This window comes from Muscardinus avellanarius (genome assembly GCF_963383645.1).
Source record: "Muscardinus avellanarius genome assembly, chromosome: 12".
Lineage (NCBI taxonomy): Eukaryota > Metazoa > Chordata > Mammalia > Rodentia > Gliridae > Muscardinus > Muscardinus avellanarius.
In genome coordinates this window covers 12,471,737-12,493,820 of record NC_137798.1, presented here as the reverse complement: position 1 = coordinate 12,493,820, position 22,084 = coordinate 12,471,737, and the positions used below count along the sequence as shown (strand labels likewise).

Genomic DNA, 22,084 nt, shown 5'->3' with positions numbered 1-22,084 from the left:
AAAGTCAGGTAGCATGTAACTTGAGAGTGACTCAGTTGTTTTAAGGATGAATGGGATGGGGGCTAGGTTTCTAGGATCCAGACTTTAGGGGAAAGATTTGCCAGGGCCAAAGCTCAGTGCCAGTAAAGACAGGGTAGCCTTCATGAATTTTAAAATCCATCTTGGAATAAGCATATTTGAAGCCAGGCATGGTGGGACACACCTGTAATCCCAGTACTTGGGAGGTTGAGACAGGAGGATCACAGGTTCACAGCCAGCCTCAGCTCCATAATGAGGCCCTCCACAACTTAGTGAGACCTGTTCCAAAATATAAAAAAGAGGGCAGAGATAGAATGTCCCTGGGTTCAATCCCCAGTACTGTTAAAAAAAAAAAATCGAACTCTAGTTTGCTTATGCAACTGCTCCCCTTATGCCAGTTCTTCAAGTGCATGGCAAGTTGTTTGTGGACCCCTTTGCTTTTCCTAATGGACAATTTCCTCTAGATGCGTTTTCCTCTGCCTAGAGCTCACACTTCCTCCATCCCAGAGCCAACCGGGATCCTACGTTGATATTAACATTTTTTGATTTAAATTTGTGCTACAGTACCTCTTGATAGGTTCCTGAGTATGGCTTCGTTTGTAGTCTAACATTCACTTGAATGCTACGCTGTGCTCCGTGTGTGTGTGTGTGTGTGTGTGTGTGTGTGTGTGTGTGTGTGTGTGTGTTGCTAGGGACTGAGCCAGGGTTTTTTTTCACTTCTGAGCTACACCCCCAGCCCTGTTTTTATTGAAAGCAGGGTCTCACTAAGTTGCTGGGAGCCTCACTAAATTGCTGAGGCTGGCTTCAAACCCGTGATCCTCCCGTCTCAGCCTCCTGAGTACTGGAATTACAGGAGTGTGCTACCATGCCTGGCTGTACTCATCCTTTCAAAACTTCTTTTAACTCGGTGTTGTTTAGGGTGGTTTTGGTTGGGTTTTGTTGTCGTCGAGATCAACCTGTGTTGGCAGAATGAAGTTCCAGCTCTTTCTTGCCTCCGAATGCTATTTTGTTATCCGAGTAAACTAGGCTTGATTTTAAGAAGTACCTAAACAAGGCCCAGTGTCAGAATCTGTTAAAATTATGTGGTAGGCCCATCAGCATTCATTATATTATTCCGTAGACTTTGATGGACGTTTGAACGCTTTCAAAATAGAAAGGAAAGAGGAAAACCCCCTGGAGAGGCGTCGGGGAGGTGACCTCTCAGCCTGCCTGGGCCAGGTTGAGACCCTGGTTCTGCAGCTAATCAGGCTGTGATTAAAATAAACGCGGAGGCGCTGGCCTCTTGTTTGCTCCTGTGGGAACCTGCGCCCCTGGGGAAATGCCTGAGAGTCTTGACCTTGGGCTGCTGAGAGTGTTTACTTAGCTGCCTGATTTGGAGCGTATTGGTAGGTGTCCAAAGCGGGCTCAATGGAATTTGTTATGGGTCTGTAAAAAAAAAAAGAAATTGGCAAGAGACCATTTTCTCAGAACAGCCATGAGCCACAAATTTTTAAAAATATTTATAACGCACTTAAGTTATAAATAGTCTACACGACAAATATCAATCCCAACTTTGCCCAGGTCAACCTTTGACCTCCTCAACACTGCAAACTTGGGTTAAGAGCAGGTGATTTCTCCCGTCCTGAGCTTGCTGGATACTCTGTGGGGCACCAGGTGGCCTGCAGCGCCTCTGTCTTCTCCATCTCTCAGGAAAGTGAGACATGTTAGAATTAAGAAGCTTTTGAGGCTGGGCGTGGTGGCGAAGGTTTGTAATCGCAGTACTTGGGAGGTTGAGACAGTAGGATTGCAGGTTCAAGGCCAGCCTCAGCTACTTAGGCGCTCTGCAACTTAGGCCCTGTTTCAAAATAAAGGATAAGTAGGGCTGGGGGTATTGCTCAGAGATAGAAAGCCCCTGGGTTTTATCCTCAGTTCTGCCAAAAAGAAGGAGGAGGAGGAGGAGGAGGAGGAGGAGGAGCAGCAGCAGCAGCAGCAGCAGCAGCTTTTGACCTATGGCCTGTGATTGTACAGAGCTGTTGGTCAGTTTTGCCATTGATCATAAGGATTGTATATAGTGAAAAGAGAGAATCATGAGGACCAGATGAAACTGCGGACAGTGAGTGCATGGTCAGAGTGACTAGGAACCCACTCTGCTCTCCACGCTTTCCCTGGAAGGGCTCCCCGGCTCCCCAGCATTAGCCGGGTCATCTAGCCCAGCAAGTCCACATCCAAGATGACTTCAAGTCATGACACCTCTGCTGCCTCCAGTTTCAAGATGGGGCAGGAAACCCAGAATGATCCCCGAGCCCCCCCCACAGACCCGTCAGGTGTGCTGACACACTCCTCTCTCCTTCCTCCCAGGGTATGATTTCTGCCAGGTCCTGCAGTGGTTTGCAGAGCGTGTCGACAGGATCATCCTGCTCTTTGATGCTCACAAACTGGACATCTCAGACGAGTTCTCAGAGGCCATCAAGGCCTTCCGGGGCCAGGACGACAAGATCCGCGTGGTGCTGAACAAGGCCGACCAGGTGGACACCCAGCAGCTGATGCGGGTCTACGGGGCCCTCATGTGGTCCCTGGGCAAGGTCATTAACACGCCCGAGGTGCTGCGTGTCTACATCGGCTCCTTCTGGGCACAGCCCCTCCAGAACACGGACAACCGCCGGCTCTTCGAGGCGGAGGCCCAGGACCTCTTCAGAGACATCCAGAGCCTCCCCCAGAAGGCAGCAGTGCGTAAGCTGAACGACCTCATCAAGCGGGCGAGGCTGGCCAAGGTGAGCTGAGGTGCCAGGCTCTGCGCCTGGCTTGCTCCCCTCCAAAGGGCACGGGGTCTGTGGGAGAGCCTTGGGGTGGGACGTGTGATCAGTGCCGTGTTCCAGCTCCTGCTCTGGGATCTCAGGCCATGGCCCAGCCTCTCTAGGCCTGTTTCCCAGTTTTTAAATGGGAAGTGGAGTGCTCATGAGGGTTCAGAATGGCAAAGCCCTCACACAGCCCCTGGCCCACGGGTGGGATCCCTCAGCGCCCTCACTGTGCAGAGCTGCCAGGACATTAGGACGGTGGACATGGCCCACTGAACCTGGGGGAGGAGGCGTGGGCAGAAATGCCGGGCGCTGCTGAGAGGCGACCCCCGGCCACCGCACTCCTGCGGCTAGGACCCCATGTCGCCCAGCCCTGGGGAGGTGTTGCTGGCTGGGCCCATGAGCGTGCAGGCTGTGGCCTGGCTCTCCTACCCGGGAGCTGAGCCCCTAGAGGCCATGCCCGGTGTGCTCATGTGAGCCTGCGGACACCCATGAGCAGCAGTCGGTTCTGTCCCATCTCTGAAGAAAACAGCACACCACTCCTCCAAGAGGAAGTAAAGGAAAGAAGCCATTCTCTAGGAGACCTGAGCACGTTTCGTGAAATTGCTGCCCACCAGTGCGACAGGTGTCTCCACGCTCTGTTCTCAGCAGAGCGCAAACCCAGCTGAGCCTCAGAAGCAGCCAGGAGCTTTAGCCAGAGGACTTCCCAGGCCCTGCGCCCAAGCCTGAAACTCAGGGGCAGGGGACTCCCGGGGCCTGGTGATCAGCCGTGGTTGGGATCCTCGTAGGGCCACTCCCTGACTTTATAAGGAGGAGGTAGGGAAGCGATGTCTCCAGGGCCACCTGCTGCGTTAGTGGCAAAGCCAGGAAGCACACAGGCCCCGCTGTCTGTCCAGCCTGCTGCTCCAGGCCCCACCTCTCCAGCTCATGCCGCCTACAGGCTGCGGCTCCACATCCACGCTGCCTGGTCAGCAAGACTCCCGGTCCCTTCCCACTCCTGCTGTGCTGTCCGCTCTGGCTGCGGGTGCAGCATCAGCCTGCTGAAACCTCCACCTCTCTGCCTCCGTCAGTCAGTCGGTGCAGACTCAGCACCTGGGCCAGCGCTGGGGAGCCTCGCCTGGTGGAGGAGGGAGGCTCTGAACCCCTAGTTACAGCCTGGGGAGCTGTTTGCAGATCGAGGTGGGACATCTGCCGCGGGTCAGAGCTCTGAGAAGGGAGACCAGGTGCCCACCAGGGAGGCTGGGGGCTCCGCCCAGGCAGCAGCCACCAGCCTCTGCTCCTCCTCCTCGTCAGGGTCAGCTCCTGCCCTGTGCACACAGTAGCTTCTCCCTGTTGAGAGTGGCTCCCGGCTGCCACCGCCCCATCTGCAGGGCCTCCATCTGCCTTCCTCACATCCCTCCCGTGCGCTCAGCCCCCCAACCCCAGGTCACGGTGCTCTGTGAGTCACCCGTCTTTATCCTTTCTTCCTGGCGCAAGCTGCTTCCTCTCCGGAACTGCAGGCGCTTGTGTTCCAGTCCTGCAGTGCATCTGTGCTCACAGCTTGTAAACCCACAACTCTGCGGCTCTCCTCAGTGACTTTGCCCTCATCCCACGCTTGGTCTGGCCTGTACCTTGGTGGCAGGAAGTCTGTATTTGTATTTGTTCATGGACCCCTTGGCACGTGGGTTTTCTCTCCTCCCGCTGGTTCGCATCCCACGCTGTTTCATTAGCAAAGCTGGTAACTCATATTATAGCCTTTGCAAGCCCAAAGGTTTTTTAAACTATTTTTGAGTGTCCATGGACATTTTTAACTTGCCAGTCATTGCTGAGGGCCCAGTGAAGCAAGATGCGGCTGTATTCAGGCAGATAAAGGACTAAGGAGCAGGGAACTGGCTGGAAGTGCCCAGCACCATGGCCACGCAGCTTCCCGGCCTTCCTGCGCGTTGGGTCAACAGGCCGGCGCCTCGGGTTAGAGGCACAGAAGGCTGCTCTGTGTTCAGACGCTGGGGATAATGAAAAGCCTTGTGCAGATGGGGGTGGGGGAGATGGTCAGATTTGCTGAGCTTACTTATAGGAAAAAAGCTTGCAATTTTTTCTCCTAAGAATAGTTTCTGGCTTGTTCCTTTTTACAAGGGAAAATGTTTGTAACGCAGATACTTCCAGCCCGAGCTTCTCCATGCCAGCTGCGCACCACACAGTAGGGACAGGAAGCTGAACGGGACACAGTGACCTTAGCTGCCCAGTGATGACACTTCGCAGAATCTCCGTTGACCCCACTTTAGGTGGCCTGGGGGTCCGGCCCAGGGCTGCACTCGTGCCAGGCCAGCGCTCTGCCGCTGTGCTGCGTCTCCAGCCCTCCCTCCGGCTGCAGCTCTGTGTTCCATTTGGGAACTTGTTTTTGCTTAAAGGATAAGGAGCCACCTCATTATTTCCCTTTGGAGTGTTTATATTTTATAAGAATGCTTTTATTTTATTTTATTTTGTGTGTGTGTGGTACTGGGATTCCTGGAAGCCCTTCTACCTCCAGGCTATACTCCCAGACCTATTTTATATCTTTTTATTTGGAAACAGGGTCTCCTAAGCCAGCGCGGCTGGTTTCGAACCTGCGCGATCCTCCTGTCTCCACCTCCCAAGAGCGGGGATTACGAGTGCGCCACCACGCCCGGCCGATGCTTTTATTTTAGTCTATTAATCTTTCTTATGTTTTCTTATGTTGGTCCAGTTTGAAGTCAGGCCTCACGCCTGCTAAGCAAGCATTCTACCACTCAACTCCATCCCCAGGCTTTTTTGTTGTCGTTGTTGTTTGTTTTTGTTTTTTGTGGGGGTTTTTTGTGGGTCTGGGGGGTGAAACCCAGGGGCATTTGACCTCTGAGCTACACCCCCTGCCCTATTTTTTATTCTTTATTTTGAAACAGGGTCTCACTGAGTTGCAGAGGGCCTCACTAAGTAGCTGAGGCTGGCCGCGAACCGCGATCCTCTGGTCTCAGCCTCCCGAATGCTGGGATTACAAGCACGCGCCACCACACCCGGCTTTCCCCAGGCTTTTAAAATCTTGTTTTGAGACAGGCTCTCACTAAGTTGCTCAGCCCTGAATTTTCAATCCTGCCTCCTGAGCTGCCGGGATCACAAGCACACACCACCATACCCAGCGTGAGCTAACAGTTTGAAAACATGCCAAGGGATAAGATTTCAGATATCACCTAAGAGGTGGCGGAGATGAGTTAGCTCATGAAATGTCTATTTATAGAACACTGATTAAGTGGAATTCATAGCCCATCCAGAGATAGCAAATGTGTCCTCACTTTAATCAAACTCAAAGTGTCATAAGGCGATTCTAATACCATTAAAAGTAAATACTCATCAGGGTGTGGTGGCACACGTTTGTAATCTCAGTATTTGGGCTGAGACAAGAGGATCAGGGTTTGTGGACAGCCTCAGCTACTTAGTGAGACTTTGTATAAAAAATAGGGCTGGAGGTGTAGCTGGGAGGTAGAATGCCCCTGGGTTCCATCCCCAATACTACAAAAAAAAAAAAAAAAGTAAATACTCTTAGCAAAGAGCCCTGAAATTTAATGTTTCTTGTTTATGTTTTTTTTCAACACTATGTTCCAAGGAGTGTGAAACCTTTCTTCACAGAGGGTTTGGATGTGCCTCAGAGATCACACCTTGTCCTGTCGGAGGCAGCCAGCTTGTAAAACCATTCGATCTCTGAGGTGGCAGGCAGAGCCCACTGCATGGTTCTTCAGAGTAAGCTATGTTGGGAGAGCCCAAACAAGGGTTTGGAAAATGTTATGTAGTCCAATTCAGCAAAAATTAAAATAAAAAATTAAAGAAATTGGATTCAACCAGGCACTTGTCATTCCAGTACCTGTGACATTGAGACAGGAGAATCTCCGGGTCAAGGCCAGCCTCAGCAACTTAGCAAGACCCTATTTTCAAATAAAAACAGAATAGGGCTACGGGTCTAGCTCAGAGGCAGAATGCCCCTGGATTTGATCCCCAGCACAAAAGGGGGAGGGGTAGATTCATGCAAATTGCAAACAATAGTCTTTACGGAAGAAATAAAAGAGTGACCAAGTTCATTACCAGACCCGCCCTTTATAAACACATTGCCCAAGACCAGGAAAGGTTCCTGCCCATTCAGAGATCTTTGCTCAAACGAAAACTAGGCATCATTTGAGGAAGAAGTGAGTAAAAATAAGAAAGAAAAGGAGAGCGGGTTGATTTTCAGGGCACCCTGCAGTTCTGGGGAACCGAGTCCCGCCTTTGGCACGTGCCTTCCTCCTGGTCACGCGTAGCGGGCAGAGCCGGCTTTCCTGTGTGCGTGCCAGCCCGCCCCGTGGGAGCCAGGCATTTGTCGTTCATGAGATATCCCGGCCGAAGTGTGCGAGGATGGGCTGTCCAGCGGATGGTGACGAGCACTAATGCTTATCCACCTCAGGCTTTAAAAATAGCTCCCGAGCCATTGTGGATGCCGGCACGGCAGCCCATTTATGGAAGCCTGTCTCTCTGAGAGTTGACCTCAGATGCCTCTGGGGGCCCCTGGAAGTCCCCTTTGAGGCCGTTCAGAATCACATGTGCCATCAGCACGAGCTCTGATCTGAGCAGCATGACAGATCCTCGCTCAAGTAGAAAGGAACTAGCCGCCTTTCTCTGCCTCACGTCCTTACTACCCCGTGGGGTCACCTTCCAGGTGTCTGGCTTATTAGCTGAAATTTTATAACCATCATCACCTACTTTTAAAATGTGCTTATCCCCCAGTTTTTTTTTTATTTTTTTATTTATTTATTTTTTTTGGTGGTACTGGGGATGGAACCCAGGGGCAGTCTACCTCCGAGCAACACCCCCAGCCCTATTTTTTTTTCCTTCCTTCCTTCCTTCCTTCCTTCCTTCCTTTCTTTCTTTCTTTCTTTTTTTCTTTCTTATTTTTGGTGGTACTGGTGGTAGAACCCAGGGACTTTTCTACCTCCGGGCTATACTCCCAGACCTATTTTATATTTTATTTGGAAACAAGGTCTCACTAAGTTGCTGAGAGCCTCACCAAGTAGCTGAGGCTGGCTTTGAACCCATGCAATTCTCCTGTTTCAGCCTCCCAAGCCAAGTGCAAGGATTACAAGCGTGTGCCGCCACACCCGGCTTATCCTTTTTTTTTTTTTGAAACAGGGTCTCACTGAGTTGCAAAGGGTCTCATTAAGTAGCTCAGGATGTCTTCGAACCGCGACCCTCCTATCTCAGCCACCATGCCGGGTCTTGATCCCCCAATTCTAAATGCTCTGTGCAAGTCTCTAGCTGGGCTTACACAAGCCCAGGCCTCCAGCAGGTGCTATTAAGTGTTCAGATGAGTGTTGTATATACCTGCTTTCTGCCCGCCTCCCCTGAAGCCACGGCTGGGATCACGCCCTGTGGCAGTGTCCACAGCTTCTGCACCCAAGGCCTGCTGTTGCCCTCCGAGCTGGCACTTCTCTGTCTTAGAAACACTCCAGTCACTGGGCTCATTTAACAAGACTTGTATTGGAAAGTACGTATGAACTGTGTACAAATTCACACACATTTAAAGGGAAGGACATCCCTTTCTGCTGATTGATTTGTTAACCTAAAAAAATATCATTTTGATCCATTTGATTTACCCTCAGTCATCACCATTAGACAACTTGGGGTTTCTCCAACTTTATACAAGAAGAAAAGATGAACCGAACAAGATAAGAATGTTCAAAGGCCCCTGGAGGTCAATTTCATGCACTTGTGAATTAAGCACTTGGTACCCAAATTCATCTTATTACTCTTCAAAAAGGATTAATTGATTATTCAGCAGGAAGTAGCCAGGCACCGCCCTCCAGCTGTTGGCTAGCCTTGGGCAGGAGGTAACAAGTAATATTTATACTCCTTCTACAGACAAGGTGTGTCTGAATACATGGTCTGTGATTCTCACGACTCTAGGATGTTGGCATTTCCAACCTGTGGATGAGCAAACCGTGGGGATCAGATGCTCCCCTCAAGGTCCAGTGGGGCCGGTAGGGGCAGCGCGCCCCACCTCCCCTCCCGTCCTCCTCTTCTCTTTCCAAATGCTCTTTTCCACTCCCTTCTTCTCTAGTAATTTTCTCTTATTATAAAGGACAAAAGATTGCTGTCCCCGCTTCCTTTCACAGGGACCAGTTGCCAGGTCTAGCCCTCAGTCCGAGTTGTCTGAAGAGATATCTTTAATGCAGAAGGCAGAAGTGTGCTTTTGGCTTCGACTGTGGCTTTGAGCAATTTAGCCTGTCCTCTGTTTACCAAGTGTCTTTAGAAAATTGCAGGCCTGCCAGGCTTGGTGGGCACGCTTGTAATCCCAGCATTCAGGAGGCGGAGACCAGAGGATCGCGGTTCGCAGACAGCCTCAGCTACTTAGTGAGGCCCTTCGCAACTCAGTGAGACCCTGTTTCAAAATAAAGAACAAAAAATAGGGCTGGGAGTGTCAGAGGTAGAATGCCCCTGGGTTCCATCCCCAGTACAAAAGAGAGAGAGAGAGAGAGAGAGAGAGAGAGAGAGAGAGAGAGAGAGAGAGAAAAGAAAAGAAAATGGCAAGCTAGCACTTGGCACACACCTATAATCCCACAATGCAGGCTAGAGGCAGGAAGATCTCACGTTAGAGGCCAACCTGGACAACTTAGCAAAGACCCTGCCTCAAAATAAAAAATAAAAAGGGCTGGAGATGTAGCTCAGTGGTAGAGTACCCCTGGATTCAGTTCCCAGAACCATGAAAAGAAAATGGCAGACAGCCCTGTCTCTGGCAGAACACTGCAGCCTCACCCGCCTTCCTGTGTGGCTGGCCTGTGCTGTGGGCCATAACACAGCCTGGTGGGGGCCCAGGGAGAGTAAGTGGCCTCTCTAAAGTTCCCGGTGAATAAGAACCATCAAAAATCAAACCCCAAGCCGGGCGTGGCGGCGCATGCTTATAATCCCAGCATTCGGGAGGCTGAGACTGGAAGATTGTGGTTCACGGACAGCCTCAGCTATTTAGTGAGGCCCTCAGAAACTCAGACCCTGTTTCAAAATAAAGAATAAAAAATTGGGCGGGGGATGTAGCTTGGAGGTAAAAATGCCTCTGGGTTCCATTGCTAGACCCGCGCAAAAAAAAAAAAATTTAAACCCCAACTTAGTTTTCCAAAATGTTGTTCTACTGGGCATAGCTTTTTTGAATTCCAGATTTTCAGCAGCTTTAGTACGATTTTGAACTCATACCCATGGAAAGGAATTAATTCTGTAAGGATAGAAATTAGATAGAGAAGCAATACCAGGTCTACGTCTTCCAACCAGCTGCGTGACCCTGAGGAAGTCAAAAGAATCTCCTGGAACCAGGAGTTAAATTAGACATAGAAGGTCCCTTCCAGATTCAATACTCTGATTCTAAGAGTTATAATTTACTATGTGGCTTGATCAACTTCTGAAGTTTGGGGTCCATGCCTGGAATCTGACCCTAGAGTAGTTTAGGGTACCCTGGGAAGGGGAGGAGGGGAAGCCACACAGAGACACCATGCCAGGAAGCTTCAGGGTACCCTGGGAAGGGGAGGAGGGGAAGCCACACACACCATGCCAGGAAGCTTCCGCAGAACAGGCTAGGCGACTTCCAAGAAGTGCACACTGGGGCTGAGAGCAGGATGAGCTGGTCCCCCAAGGGCGTGGCTCAGACCAGGTAGGAGGAGGAGGAAGTTAAGACCTGGCACAAGATCCACCCCAGGTGTGTGGGAGCACTAGTGTCCAAGGGTGACCCATTATCTAGCTGCCTCAGTCCTCAGCCAGTCAACTTCACGGGGTCATGCAGAAGGAACAGGTGCCGGTCAGTGGTGGAGAGGTGGGGCAGGTGCAGCACCTGTGTCCTGCCCTGGGAGCCAGGCCAGGTTCTGGAGCAGGGCGGCCATCGGAGGGGCCAGGGCTCTGTGGGGAGCCTGCCAGATCAAGGAAGGCACTAAGTCTTCCCTGAGCAGGGGCTAGGCAGCTTAGAGATGCATCGCAAGTAGGTGGCCTAGGCCTCTTGCAGGCACCTGCTGTCTGCCCAGACCTACTCTCTGAGAAGGGGGTCCTGTGGAGGGGAGGCCCGGCAGCTGGGGAGCTTCCTGCCTCCATCGGAGCTGGCTGCAGAATAGGGCAAGCCTGGGCCCAGAAGAGAAAAGTATCCACAGGCCCAGTCCAGAGATTCCAGGAAAGCTGTGGCCAAGGACACAGGCATAGACAGCTGATGCCTGCTGGTTCTCCTGACCCAGTGCAGCAGCCTCTGGGAGTCCTCTGGGCTCCCCTGGCCTCCCCACACTAAGCCTGAGCCGAGCATTCTCTGCCCAAGGCAAGGAGATTGCTAGTCTTATCCCTCATTGAGCATATCCTCAGGAATGCAAATATAGCCCAGAATTCTAAAGAAAGGAGTCCCAGACTTCGGGTTCTTCTAGTTGTCTCTAAGAATCTTTCAATACTGTAAATGGTTTTAAATTGGAAAATAAAGTTGGCAGATAGGTTTAAAATCCTCTCTCCAAACCTCTACCCTGAGCGATGGCAGGCAGCGCAGTGTACTTGTTAAGATGATCTTGGGACAGATGGAAAGGTTAGCGCTGTGTGCCCCGGGCTGGCCGCGTTTACATCGCCCCCTTGCCTTGCTGCTTGAATCTAAGCAGAATGCTTTTGGCCTTGCATAGGATGTGTCCATACTCAGAGGCCCTCAGCTGAGCTCTGGAATCTATCCGCTTGCCCCCTTTATTTAATTTCCATTCTTCCACAAGATTATAGTGAAGTCTATTTTCTCTAATAGGATTTTCCATAGCTACATAGTCATTTTCTTTTTGTAATCATTGCTCTGTTCTGTATCCTTTATTATTTTAGTTATTTACTTGACTTCCAAATTGCCCTGTAGAATTCAAGCTCTATAAAGAAAGCCTTGTTAGGAGCACATTTGTAATCCCTGTACTTGGGAGACTGAGACGGAGGACTACCAGTTCAAAGCCAGTAAGTGGCACCCTGTTTCAAAATGAAAAAATAAAACAGGGCTGGGGGTGTAGCTCAGAGGTAGACTGCCCCTGGGTTCAATCCCCAGTACCAAAAAAAGAATGAATTAATAAAATGAAAGGAAGGAAGGAAGGCTTTATTTTTTCTTTTTAACTTTTTTCTTTGAGGTACTGGGGATGGAACCCTGGGGCATTCTAATTCTGAGCTACACCCCCAGCCCTATGTTTTTACCTTTATTGTGAAACGGGGCCTCACTGAGTTGCAAAGGGCCTCACTAAATAGCTGAGATAGTCATCTGCGAACCTGCCATCCTCCTGCCTCGGCCTCCCAAATGGTGGGATTACAAGCGTGCACCACCATGCCCGGCTTCTTTTTATTTTTTTTATTGGTGCATTGTAGTCATACATCTTAATGAGGTACAAGATGGTGGAAGCGTGCATGCACGCGTCACTCGTTTAGCCCTTCCCCATCCCTCCCCTTCCCTCCCCTCCCTCCGTCCCATGTTTGGCTCAGTGATTGACTTTGATGCGTCTGTGAATGTCCCTCATGCACATTAGGAACGTCCCTCCCACCCCCTCAGGTCGCCTTATTTGCTCATCTATGGTTTTTCCTTCTTCGTCTAGAGCTCCTCCTAGGACCCTTTTTCTAATGAGCTTTTCTTAGCGTTCCCAAAGTCAGGAATCATTGGAAGAGCAGGAACGCAGAGGAAGGGTGTGGCAAGCAAGTGGAGCTTCCCAGCAGGGCCCCTGCGCCTCTCTGGGAGGCAGGCTACCTCCAGGTGCTCGTGGCTTTTGTGGAGGGAGGTTCCTCCCCAGAGAGACCCTCTGCCATCCAGCCTGGTGCAGACATGAGTTTAGCGCCACCCGTGGAGACTCCACAGGTGGGCTGTGACATTCTCACCCCACCTGCAGATCACCCTCCAGTTTCACTTCCGGTGCTCCTGGTGCTGGATGGAGCTTTCCCCAGGCCTTCTAGTTACTCACAGGATTCAGAACTTTCCCACCCAGGCCCCACTCAGAGGCACCAATGAACCATAGCCACGGGGTTCCCCGAGTCGCTCACCCTTCCTTGGATGTATCTAGGACAAAATCCTAAGGGGACATCTGTGCACCTCCCCTCATCCATCCCTAGCGGAGCTTCCCCAGCGCAGCTGGCGAGCAGGTTGTTCATAGAATTATTCTGGCCTCTCCATTCTCTAAGAGCCATTGTGGGTGCAAGCCCTGGGTTGGCAGAAGCCTCCTCTGAATTCCCTTGGTGCCAAACACCTGGCCTGCCCTTCCACCTCCCAGACTACCTGCCTGCCATTGCTCCAGGCAGCCCGGATCACGCCTGGTCCCGTGCTTCCCGCTACCTGGGCCGGGCACACCCTGCCGGCTTCGTGAGGCTCAACGCACACGTCCGTCCCCCTTCCCGTGATGTCTTCTCTCGGCCTTACATTTCAGCTGCCAGTGTCTCTCTGGCTCCTCTCCCTCTGCCAGGCCCTGATGGTGGCTCCTCTCCACTCACTCTCCACTCATCCCCTCCTGTGGCTCTGGCCCCACCTCTACTCTCAAACCATCATCCACACTCACCTGTAGTCACAGGAGGATTGCAGGTTCGAGGCCAGCCCCGGAGACTTAGCAAGACCCTGTGAACGGGAAGGCTCCGGGCATTCTCATCTCATTATTCACCGGGCACGTTGACAGCAGTCTCCAGTCTCTAGTCCAAGGCCAGCCTCAGCAACTTAGCATGATCCCGTCTCTCAAAGACAAACCAAACTCAAAACAAAAACGAACAGATCTGGGATGTGGCTTAGCGGGAGGGCACAAGTCAAATTTCAAAAAGGCCAGAGGTAGAATGCCCTTAGGGTACCAAATTAAAAAACCCCGGGCTGCTTGCTCAGGCCAGCTTTCCCACCCTCAGACAGCCCCGCTCCGTCCCTCCGTCCTGTGCTGAGGATGGAGGCTCCGCACAGCCCGCAGGTGCTTCCGAGGCCTGCGAGATGCAGCCTCGTTTCCCCGTCTCTGAGCAGTTCTGAGCGCACAGCCTGACCTGACCTATCCCCTACAGGTGCATGCCTACATCATCAGCTACCTGAAGAAGGAGATGCCAAATATGTTCGGGAAGGAGAACAAGAAGCGAGAACTCATCAGCAGGCTTCCAGAAATCTATATCCAGCTGCAGCGAGAATACCAGATTTCTGCGGGAGACTTCCCTGAAGTCAAGGCCATGCAGGTACCGAGCCCGGCACAGCGGCAGGGGACGTGGTGGGACGCAGGCCGCCTTGTCCAGCTGGTTGCTGAGGACACATGAGAGGCTCCTGGTTTAGATCCACGGGCATGGCTGGACGTCACTGGACACTGAGGGTTTTACTGAGGGGCTGGTGTTGGGTGCCTTTGGCCTGATTTCAGAGCTGTGCGTGTGTGTGTGTTTATGCGTGTGCGTGTGCGTGTGCGTGTGTGTGTGTGTGTGTGTTACTGGGGCTTGAACCCAGGGGTGCTCTACCTCCAAGGTACACATTCAGCCCTTTTTATTTTTGTTTTAAAAATAGGGTCTTGCTAGGTTGCTGAGGCTAGTCTTGAACCTGGATCCTCCTGTCTCAGTCTCCCAAGTACAAGTACGCGTCCCGCACCAGGCTAGGTTTTGCATTCTTACTGAGGGCATAGGGTAGGGCCTCAATCTGATAGGACTAGTATCTTATAAGAAGAGGAAGAAAGCTGGATATGTTATCTCAGACCTGTAATCCCAGCCATCTGGGAGGCTGAGGCAGGAGGATCACTAGCCTTGGCAACTTAGTGAGACCCTGTCTCAAAATGAAAAATAAAAAGGTTTGGAACGTGGCTCAGTGATAGACAGAGCACTTGCTTAACATGTGCGGGGCCCTGGGTTCAATCCTCAGCACTGCTAAGTAAGTAAGTAAAACAATTTCAGTCCTCGCCACTGTGACCGTGACTAGCAGTAAAACTTTCGGCCACAAAGCCCACTGTGGGGACGCAGGCCTCAACGCTTCAGTGCAAGTAGCCGAATGATCTTCTGTCTGTTAGTTAGTGTCTCTCCCCCTCATACGGCTGTAACACCACGAGTTCGGTGACCTACTTTCTTGTTTTGTTTTTGTTTTTGTTTTTTGGTACTTAGGATGGAACCCAGGGGCATTCTACCTCCGAGCTCCACCCCCAGCTTTATTTTTTATTCTTCATTTTTAAACAGGGTCTCACTGAGTTGCGGAGGGCCTCACTAAGTAGCTGAAGCTGTCTGTGAACCGCGATCCTCCTGTCTCAGCCTCCCGAGTGCTGGTGTTCGCTTCCCTCTCTCCCAGTGTCTGGGACGCAGCAGGTGCTCAGTTAATACATGCTGCGTGAGTTGATGGTTGCTGTGTGTTCGTGTCAGGGCAGGCCCTTGGATAGTGTGTCCCTCAGACCCGACCCAGCCCTGATTCCCACAGGAGGTAAGCAGGATCCCTCCTTGGAAAACCAGTAGGTCCTGGTCAGTCCATCCAGCCCTGTCAGAATCCCAGGGAAAAAGGTAGGCCCGGAGCCCACGGGGCGTACCCACAGCCGCTTGACGCCTCCCACCAACGGCTGTGACCCAGGAATGTTCAAGGGGTCGTGGCAGTGGGTGAGGGTCCTCCCATCCCTGGGTCTGTTGAGATCCTAACATCCTCCACAGCATAGGTGTTCAAGGGGACCTCAACTGCGTCTGGTCTGAGCAGAGGCAGGGGCATACGCCTAGGGACGGCTGTGACGACCTCCACGCACATCCGGGCCCAAGGAGAGCCACGAAGCCCGCTCTCAGGTCTGTTCTCTCAAGGACCAGGCTGGCCGGGTGACTCGTAGCCATTGCAGTAAGCCGGATGTGTGTCTAAGAGGCTTCCGCTGTGCTGGGTCAGGTCCGTGACCTGCCTGCAAGGCAGCCTGAGTGCCCCATACCCTGTCAGAGGAGCCTGCCTTATGGCGCAGCCTTGCTATCAATGCTGTGTAAACACCTGTGTCTCCTGCTGGCTGGCCTGCAACCGGGGAGGTGGCAGCGTCCCCACAGCAGAGGGCAGCACTGAGCTGCTCCTGGCATTGGGAATGAGTGGACAGTGGGCCGGCCCTGGCCTTTGTCTCCAGAAGGAGCAATTCCAGGAGCCTGGGCTTGATGGGTAAAGAGTTGAAAGACAGGCATGTCTTTAAACTCCCCAGCGTGTGATCATCCCAATAAAAAGGCTTCCGTTTTTCACCCACCGGGTGGGTGGAAGCCAGGGATGATGTCAGGCCACAGGGACCACATGTACGAGAGCTCAGGGCTTATTTCCTGTGCCCTCCAGGGCAGGAATAGCTGCTTCTTCCTGCCCAGCCCTGCAAGTGTGTGGTCATCTCCCTCTCGCCAGGATTCCAGATGTCTGCCATCAGAATCCAGGTCCCCGCAGCCTGGTGGAGCAGGGCAGGTGTGCGCGCACCCAGGGACTCAGGCTTGGATTTTTGTGTAGGACGCCCGCTCCTCCTCCATGGTCCTCCTTTCATTCCAGGGCTGGCCACTGGCAGCATTATTGATTGCTGAAGCTGGCATTGACATGCTGGCAACTATAATCTGCCAGTGAGGATGAAGGATGAGGGAACAGGATTCATTTTGGAAAGCAGGCCCACACCACCCTGCTGCTCAACTGGACGCAGGCTGCACTGGGTTTCACAAGCACGGTGTGGGAGGCTCCCTACAGACAGGACAGGCTGCTGGGCTTTCAGCTCTGCCCCCCTCCATGGCTTATAGCTCAGGGTTTGAGGCCAGGTGCGGTGGTGCATGCTTGTAATTCCAGGACTTGGGAGGTTGAGACACGAGGATCACAGGTCCGGCTACTTAGTGAGGCCCTCCGCACCTCAGTGAGACCCTGTTACAAAATAAAGACTAAAAAATAGGGCTGGGTGTAACTCAGAGGAAAATGCCCCTGGGTTCAATTTCCAGTACTCAAAACAAAAAAAGCTCAGGGTCCCCTTGGAGTATGAGCATAGACTTCCTACCCTGCCACATACCTAGCTTGGGTTCTCCACAGTTATTTTTTTTTTAATTGGTGTGTTTAATTACACATTCTGATGAGGTTCAAAGTGATATAAACACACGTGCACACAGCATTTGTGTTTCTCTCCAGATCCACCCGCCCCTCTCCCTTCCTGCACATAATATGGAAATTGCTATTGATAGCTTCATATATGAACACAGCGTTACTGGAAATAACTCCCACATCCAACCACAGGCGATGGGGTGGGGACGCCCTGTTAGCGCAACAGTATATAACTATTAAGAATAAGGTGAAGCCGGGCATGGTGGCGCACGCTTGTAATCCCGGTACCTGGGAGGCTGAGACAGGAGGATTACAGGTTCAAGGCCAACCTCAGCTAGTTAGGCCCTCTGCAAGTTAGTGAGATCCTGTTTCAAAATAAACAATAAAAAATAGAGCTGGATGGAGATGTAGCTCAGAGGTAAAATGCCCCTGTGTTTCATCCCTGATACCACACATACACAAAAAAGAATAAGGTTAGCCAGGCATGATAAAACATGCCTGTAATCCCAGTACTTGGGAGGCTGAAGTAGGAAGGTCACAGGTTTGAGGTCAGCCTGAGTAATACAGTGAGGCTCTCAGCAACTTAGTGAGACCCTGTTTCAAAATTAAAAATAAAATAGGACTGAGGATGTAACTCAGAGGTAGGATACTCCTAGGTTCAATCCCCAGTACCGCAAAAAGAAAAAAAAAAAGAAGAAAAAAAAGAAAAAGAAAAAATCAAAAAAAGAAAAAGAATAAATTTATATAAAAATAACATGGAAAGCTATGGCATATTATTTTTTCAAGCAAGTGGTATTATAACAGTGTGGTATTATTTCAGTTAGAATGTGTGTATAGCCAGGCATGGTGCTGCACACCTATAATCCAAGTATTTGGAGGGCTGAGATAAAAAGACCACAGGTTTAAGAATAGCCTCAGCAACTTAGCAAGACATGGTTTCAAAATAAAAAGGGCTGGGTGTAGCTCAGAGGTAGAATGCTCCTGCCTTACAAAGATTTAAAAAGTGTGTATATAAGAAACAAAATAGCTAGTAATGCATGCTCAGATATATTAACAGAAGTTATTACTGGGTAATATGAGTATAATTTTTTTTTTGCAGTATTGGGGATTGAACCCAGGGGCATTCTACCTCTAAGCTATACCCCAGTCCTATTTTTTATTCTTTATTTTGAAACGGGGTCTCACTGAGTTGCAAAGGGCCTCACTAAGTAGCTGAGGCTGTCCATGAACCCACGACCCTCCTGTCTCAGCCTCCCAGGTACTGGGATTACAGGCAAATTGTTTTAAATTTATACTTGTACTCACCAGTGTTTTCTGTTTGCTTTTTAAAAATAAAAGCAAGCCAGGTGTGGTGGCGCACGCTTATAATCCCAGCTTTCGGGAGGCTAAGACAGGAGGATCACAGGATCGCAGACAGCCTCAGCTACTTAGGCCCTCTGCAACTCAGTGAGACCCTCTTTCAAAATAAAGAATAAAAAGTAGGGCAGAGGGTGTAGCTCAGAGGTCGAATGCCCCAGACCCACAAAGTAATAAATAAATAAATAAATAAGCATATTATATAACACCAAGATTTTGGGCGTTTTTCTAATAGTTATCACATTGCTCTGTCCAAAAGAGTAAGATCTTTTTCTCAAATCTCCCTGCCTCATCTCCAGAAAATTACACACCTAAATGGTCTCTCTCTGTGGAAATGTCAGTGCAGAAACCCTTCACTTCGAATACAAATAAAAAGTGCCATACTGTGGGGTGTGGTGATGCATGCTTGCGATTCCATCTACTCAGGAAGCTGAGACAAGAGGATCCCAAGTTCAATGCCAGCCAGCATAAGCAACTTAGACCCTGTTTAAAATTTCAAAAAAGTAAAGGTTTGGGAGCTGGGCATGGTGGCGCACACTTGTAATCCCAGTACTTGGGAGGCTGAGACAGGAGAATCAAAGTTTTGCAGGCAGCCTCAACTACTTAGTGAGGCCTTCTGAAACTTAGTGAGAGTCTGTTTCAAAATAATGAATAAAATAGGGCTGGGGTGTAGCTCAGAGGCAGAATACCCCTGGGTTCAATCCCCAGTTCCATAAAAATAAAATAAAAAAGGCTGGAGATGTATCTCAGTGGTCGAGCACCCCTAGGTTAACTCCCCCCCAAAAAAGAAGAAACAGCAGGTGGTAGGAAGGAGGCTGTGGAGTCCTGGGTGGGAGCCGCCTCTCCCAGCAGATTAGCTACTGTAGAAAAGGCCGCATTGCGGCCGTGCAGTTTGTTCCCCAAACCACTCCTAGGTCTGAGTTTGGACACAGGGACCCTACCAAAGAGAGAGCCCTAGAAGAGCGTGGGGTGCGGAGGGAGGTCTGCTTCGGAGGGGAGCCCGTCCTCCTCCAGCTGCCCCCGAAGAGAGAGAGCAGGCCACCAAGCCTGTGCTTTGTCTCTGCAGGAACAGCTGGAGAACTACGACTTCACCAAGTTCCACTCGCTGAAGCCCAAGCTGATCGAGGCGGTGGACAGCATGCTGAGCACCAAGATCGCGTCGCTCATGAGCCTCATCAGCCAGGAGGAGCTGAGCATGCCCACGCAGCTGGTGCAGGGCGGCGCCTTCGACGGCACGGCCGAGGGCCCCTTCAACCAGGGCTACGGGGAGGGCGCCAAGGAGGGGGCGGACGAGGAGGAGTGGGTGGTGGCCAAAGACAAGCCCGTCTACGACGAGCTCTTCTACACCCTGTCGCCCGTCAACGGCAAGATCTCCGGCGTCAACGCCAAGAAGGAGATGGTGACCTCCAAGCTGCCCAACAGCGTGCTGGGCAAGATCTGGAAGCTGGCCGACTGCGACTGCGATGGCATGCTAGACGAGGAGGAGTTCGCGCTGGCCAAGCACCTCATCAAGATCAAGCTGGACGGCTACGAGCTGCCCAGCAGCCTGCCGCCCCACCTCGTGCCGCCCTCCCACAGGAAGTCCCTGCCCAAGGCCGACTGAGGGGCGGCCAGGCGGCGGGGCTGGGCCGGGGCGGCCTGGCCAAGGCGCTCCCCCTCCGTGCCTCCGTTTCACCATTCGTAGGACACGGAGGGCAGATACCAGACACTGGATGAGGGCCTTTCACCTCTAAATTTCCCTGAGTTTCTATGAAAATACTGGGGGTCTGGGGGTGGCTAAGGAGATGGGAAATGTGAGAAGGGAAATTACCCCAAAGAGTACTCTGAAGCCTAAGAAAGACTCAGGACTTCCGGAGCCAGGGAAGCAGCTCTGGGCTTGCCTGGGCTGTGCTGGGCTGCTGTCTTGGTCAACAGCCTCCCTAGCACCTGTCTGTCCCTTAGAGGGTACCAGGGGGCAGCAGAGATGACCTTATTTATTTTCTTATTATGTTTCCTGCTCTGTTTCGAGTGGGGAAAATAGCAGAGGGTTTTTGCCCCCTCCAGACTGCCTACCAAAGAGAAGACTGACGCCCATGTTTGAGAGGCTGTGCGTGCCCCCAGCCCCTCTGCAGACCCCAGCAGGGCAGGCAGCCAGGCCAGCTGGCACATCTGTCCCAGCGCCCGCTCACCACCCCGCCAGGCCTCCCCCAGGCCCTCCCAGCAAAGACGTCTTAGGTTAGGAAATTGGAACTTCACAGTCTCTATTAACCCCTAGCAAGACCTCTACATTTCATATCATGTTGATACCTGAGGATTAGCCTTTCTTACCAGTTTATGAGGAGAAGAGGCAGTTCTCTTTTTTAGCCTGGCCCTCAACCATCGAACGCCACCGAGGCTCCTTGCTGGTTGGCAGCATTTCAGTTCAGCTAAACCATGTCTTGGTGTGTGCAGCACCCAGGCCCTGTGGACACAGGTGAATGAGAAACCAGCCTTTTCTCGGGCTGTTGGGTAGAAGAGATCAATCTATTGGAGTTAGACACTATTTTTGTAGAAATATAGGCATTTTTATTTTGTCCGGTTGTGTTTTTCTTACAAGATAAGAGCTTTTATGCAGAAATATTTCATATAAAATCTTTTCTTCAAAGGCCACGTGGTAGTCAGGCATGGTTGTAATCCCAATATTTGGGAGACTGAGACAGGAGGATCACAGGTTTGAGGCCAGCCTCGGCAACTTAGCAAGGCCCTCAGCAACTTAGATGCCATTTCAAAAAAAAAAAAAAAAAAAAATATATATATATATATATATATATATATATATATATATATATGACTGGGAGTATAGCTCAGAAGTAGAACACCCCTGAGTTCAATCCCAGTAACACACACACACACACACACACACACACACACACACACACACGCCATGTGGTTGGCCTCAAGAGTCCCATCCCGAGGCAGGACTTGGCCGCTTACCTCTGTTGGCTCTGGGGTGCTGTGGCCCAGTCCTTTGGCGAATGTCTCCGAGCCACTCACTCGGGCCTTGGCCGGGTGGAGGCGTTCATTCCCACCGCCGCCCTCCCTGCTCTGTGGGCGCAGCTTGGGGAGGCGGGTGGCTTTCTCCATTATTTACCCAATGAGGAAGTCACAACTAGCAGCTGCCACATGGCATGGCCCGCCAGCGCCGGCGGGAGGGACGCTGAGCCCCCCCAGCCTTCCAGAACCTCCGCTCTCCCAGTCCCTTGCCTCTGGTGAGGAAGTCAGAGTCAAACTGCAGATCAAAGAGAAAATCCTGACCTGGGGAAGTACTTGTCCGGATGCCAGGACTCTCCTTGCCCACTTAATAAATAATTTAGTTTTAAGAGAAGTAATTACTTAATGTGGTTTTTAATCAAAATGAGCACTTTTACATTAACACGTGGGGGAAGACTTACTCTTCTAGTACTGTAACAGGGTGCTGTGGAGCTGTGGGCACCGCCCGGGCGCGGCGGCCACCAGAGGGCAGACTCAGGAGAAAGACGACTTGTCCTTGGGCGTGCGGGCTTTCCATGCAGAACTGCCTTGCTTCTTTAACCCTGCTGAGCTGTCATATATAAACATATACACATGGCTACGTCACATGCGTATGCATTTTTTAATTGTCAGCGTGTACATATTAAATGCGGCCGAGTTGTGTCTGTCCAGAGACACAGCAGAGGCTGAGGTCTCTGGTTCACCGCGGAAGGAAACTTCTTGGGGTGGTGTGCTGTGCCCACCCCATGCCCTCAGGCGGGAGAGGCGGCGGCTGGATCCGGGTGGGCGAGGTGACATTCTTGAGGGGGAGAATAAAATCACGCGCCCGCTTACATGTGCCTTCATCCTGAAGAGCCAAATGGAGGTGGCGACCAAGTGAGGGTTTATGTCCTCTCATCACCAACACAAAGTTCCTTGAATCTGTGTCCAAAATACCAGCTACGGCTCTCCACGCATCGGGCCGGGCGGGCTGCCTTGACTGCACCGC

At 51.4% G+C, this 22,084-nt stretch overlaps 1 protein-coding gene across 1 annotated transcript in view; it reads left to right on the top strand.

The window, feature by feature from the left end:
* EHD4 (EH domain containing 4) overlaps positions 1-19,711 on the top strand; it is a gene marked incomplete at both ends in the record, with an annotated part of 73,393 nt that extends 53,682 nt beyond the window's left edge. Inside the window, 3 exons of the mRNA XM_080708053.1 lie at positions 2,356-2,768; positions 13,788-13,952; positions 19,175-19,711. Of these exons, the coding sequence (XP_080564179.1) occupies positions 2,356-2,768; positions 13,788-13,952; positions 19,175-19,711 (1,115 nt within the window). The remainder of the gene's footprint in view (positions 1-2,355; positions 2,769-13,787; positions 13,953-19,174) is intronic.
* Between the last annotated feature and the right edge of the window lie 2,373 nt (positions 19,712-22,084).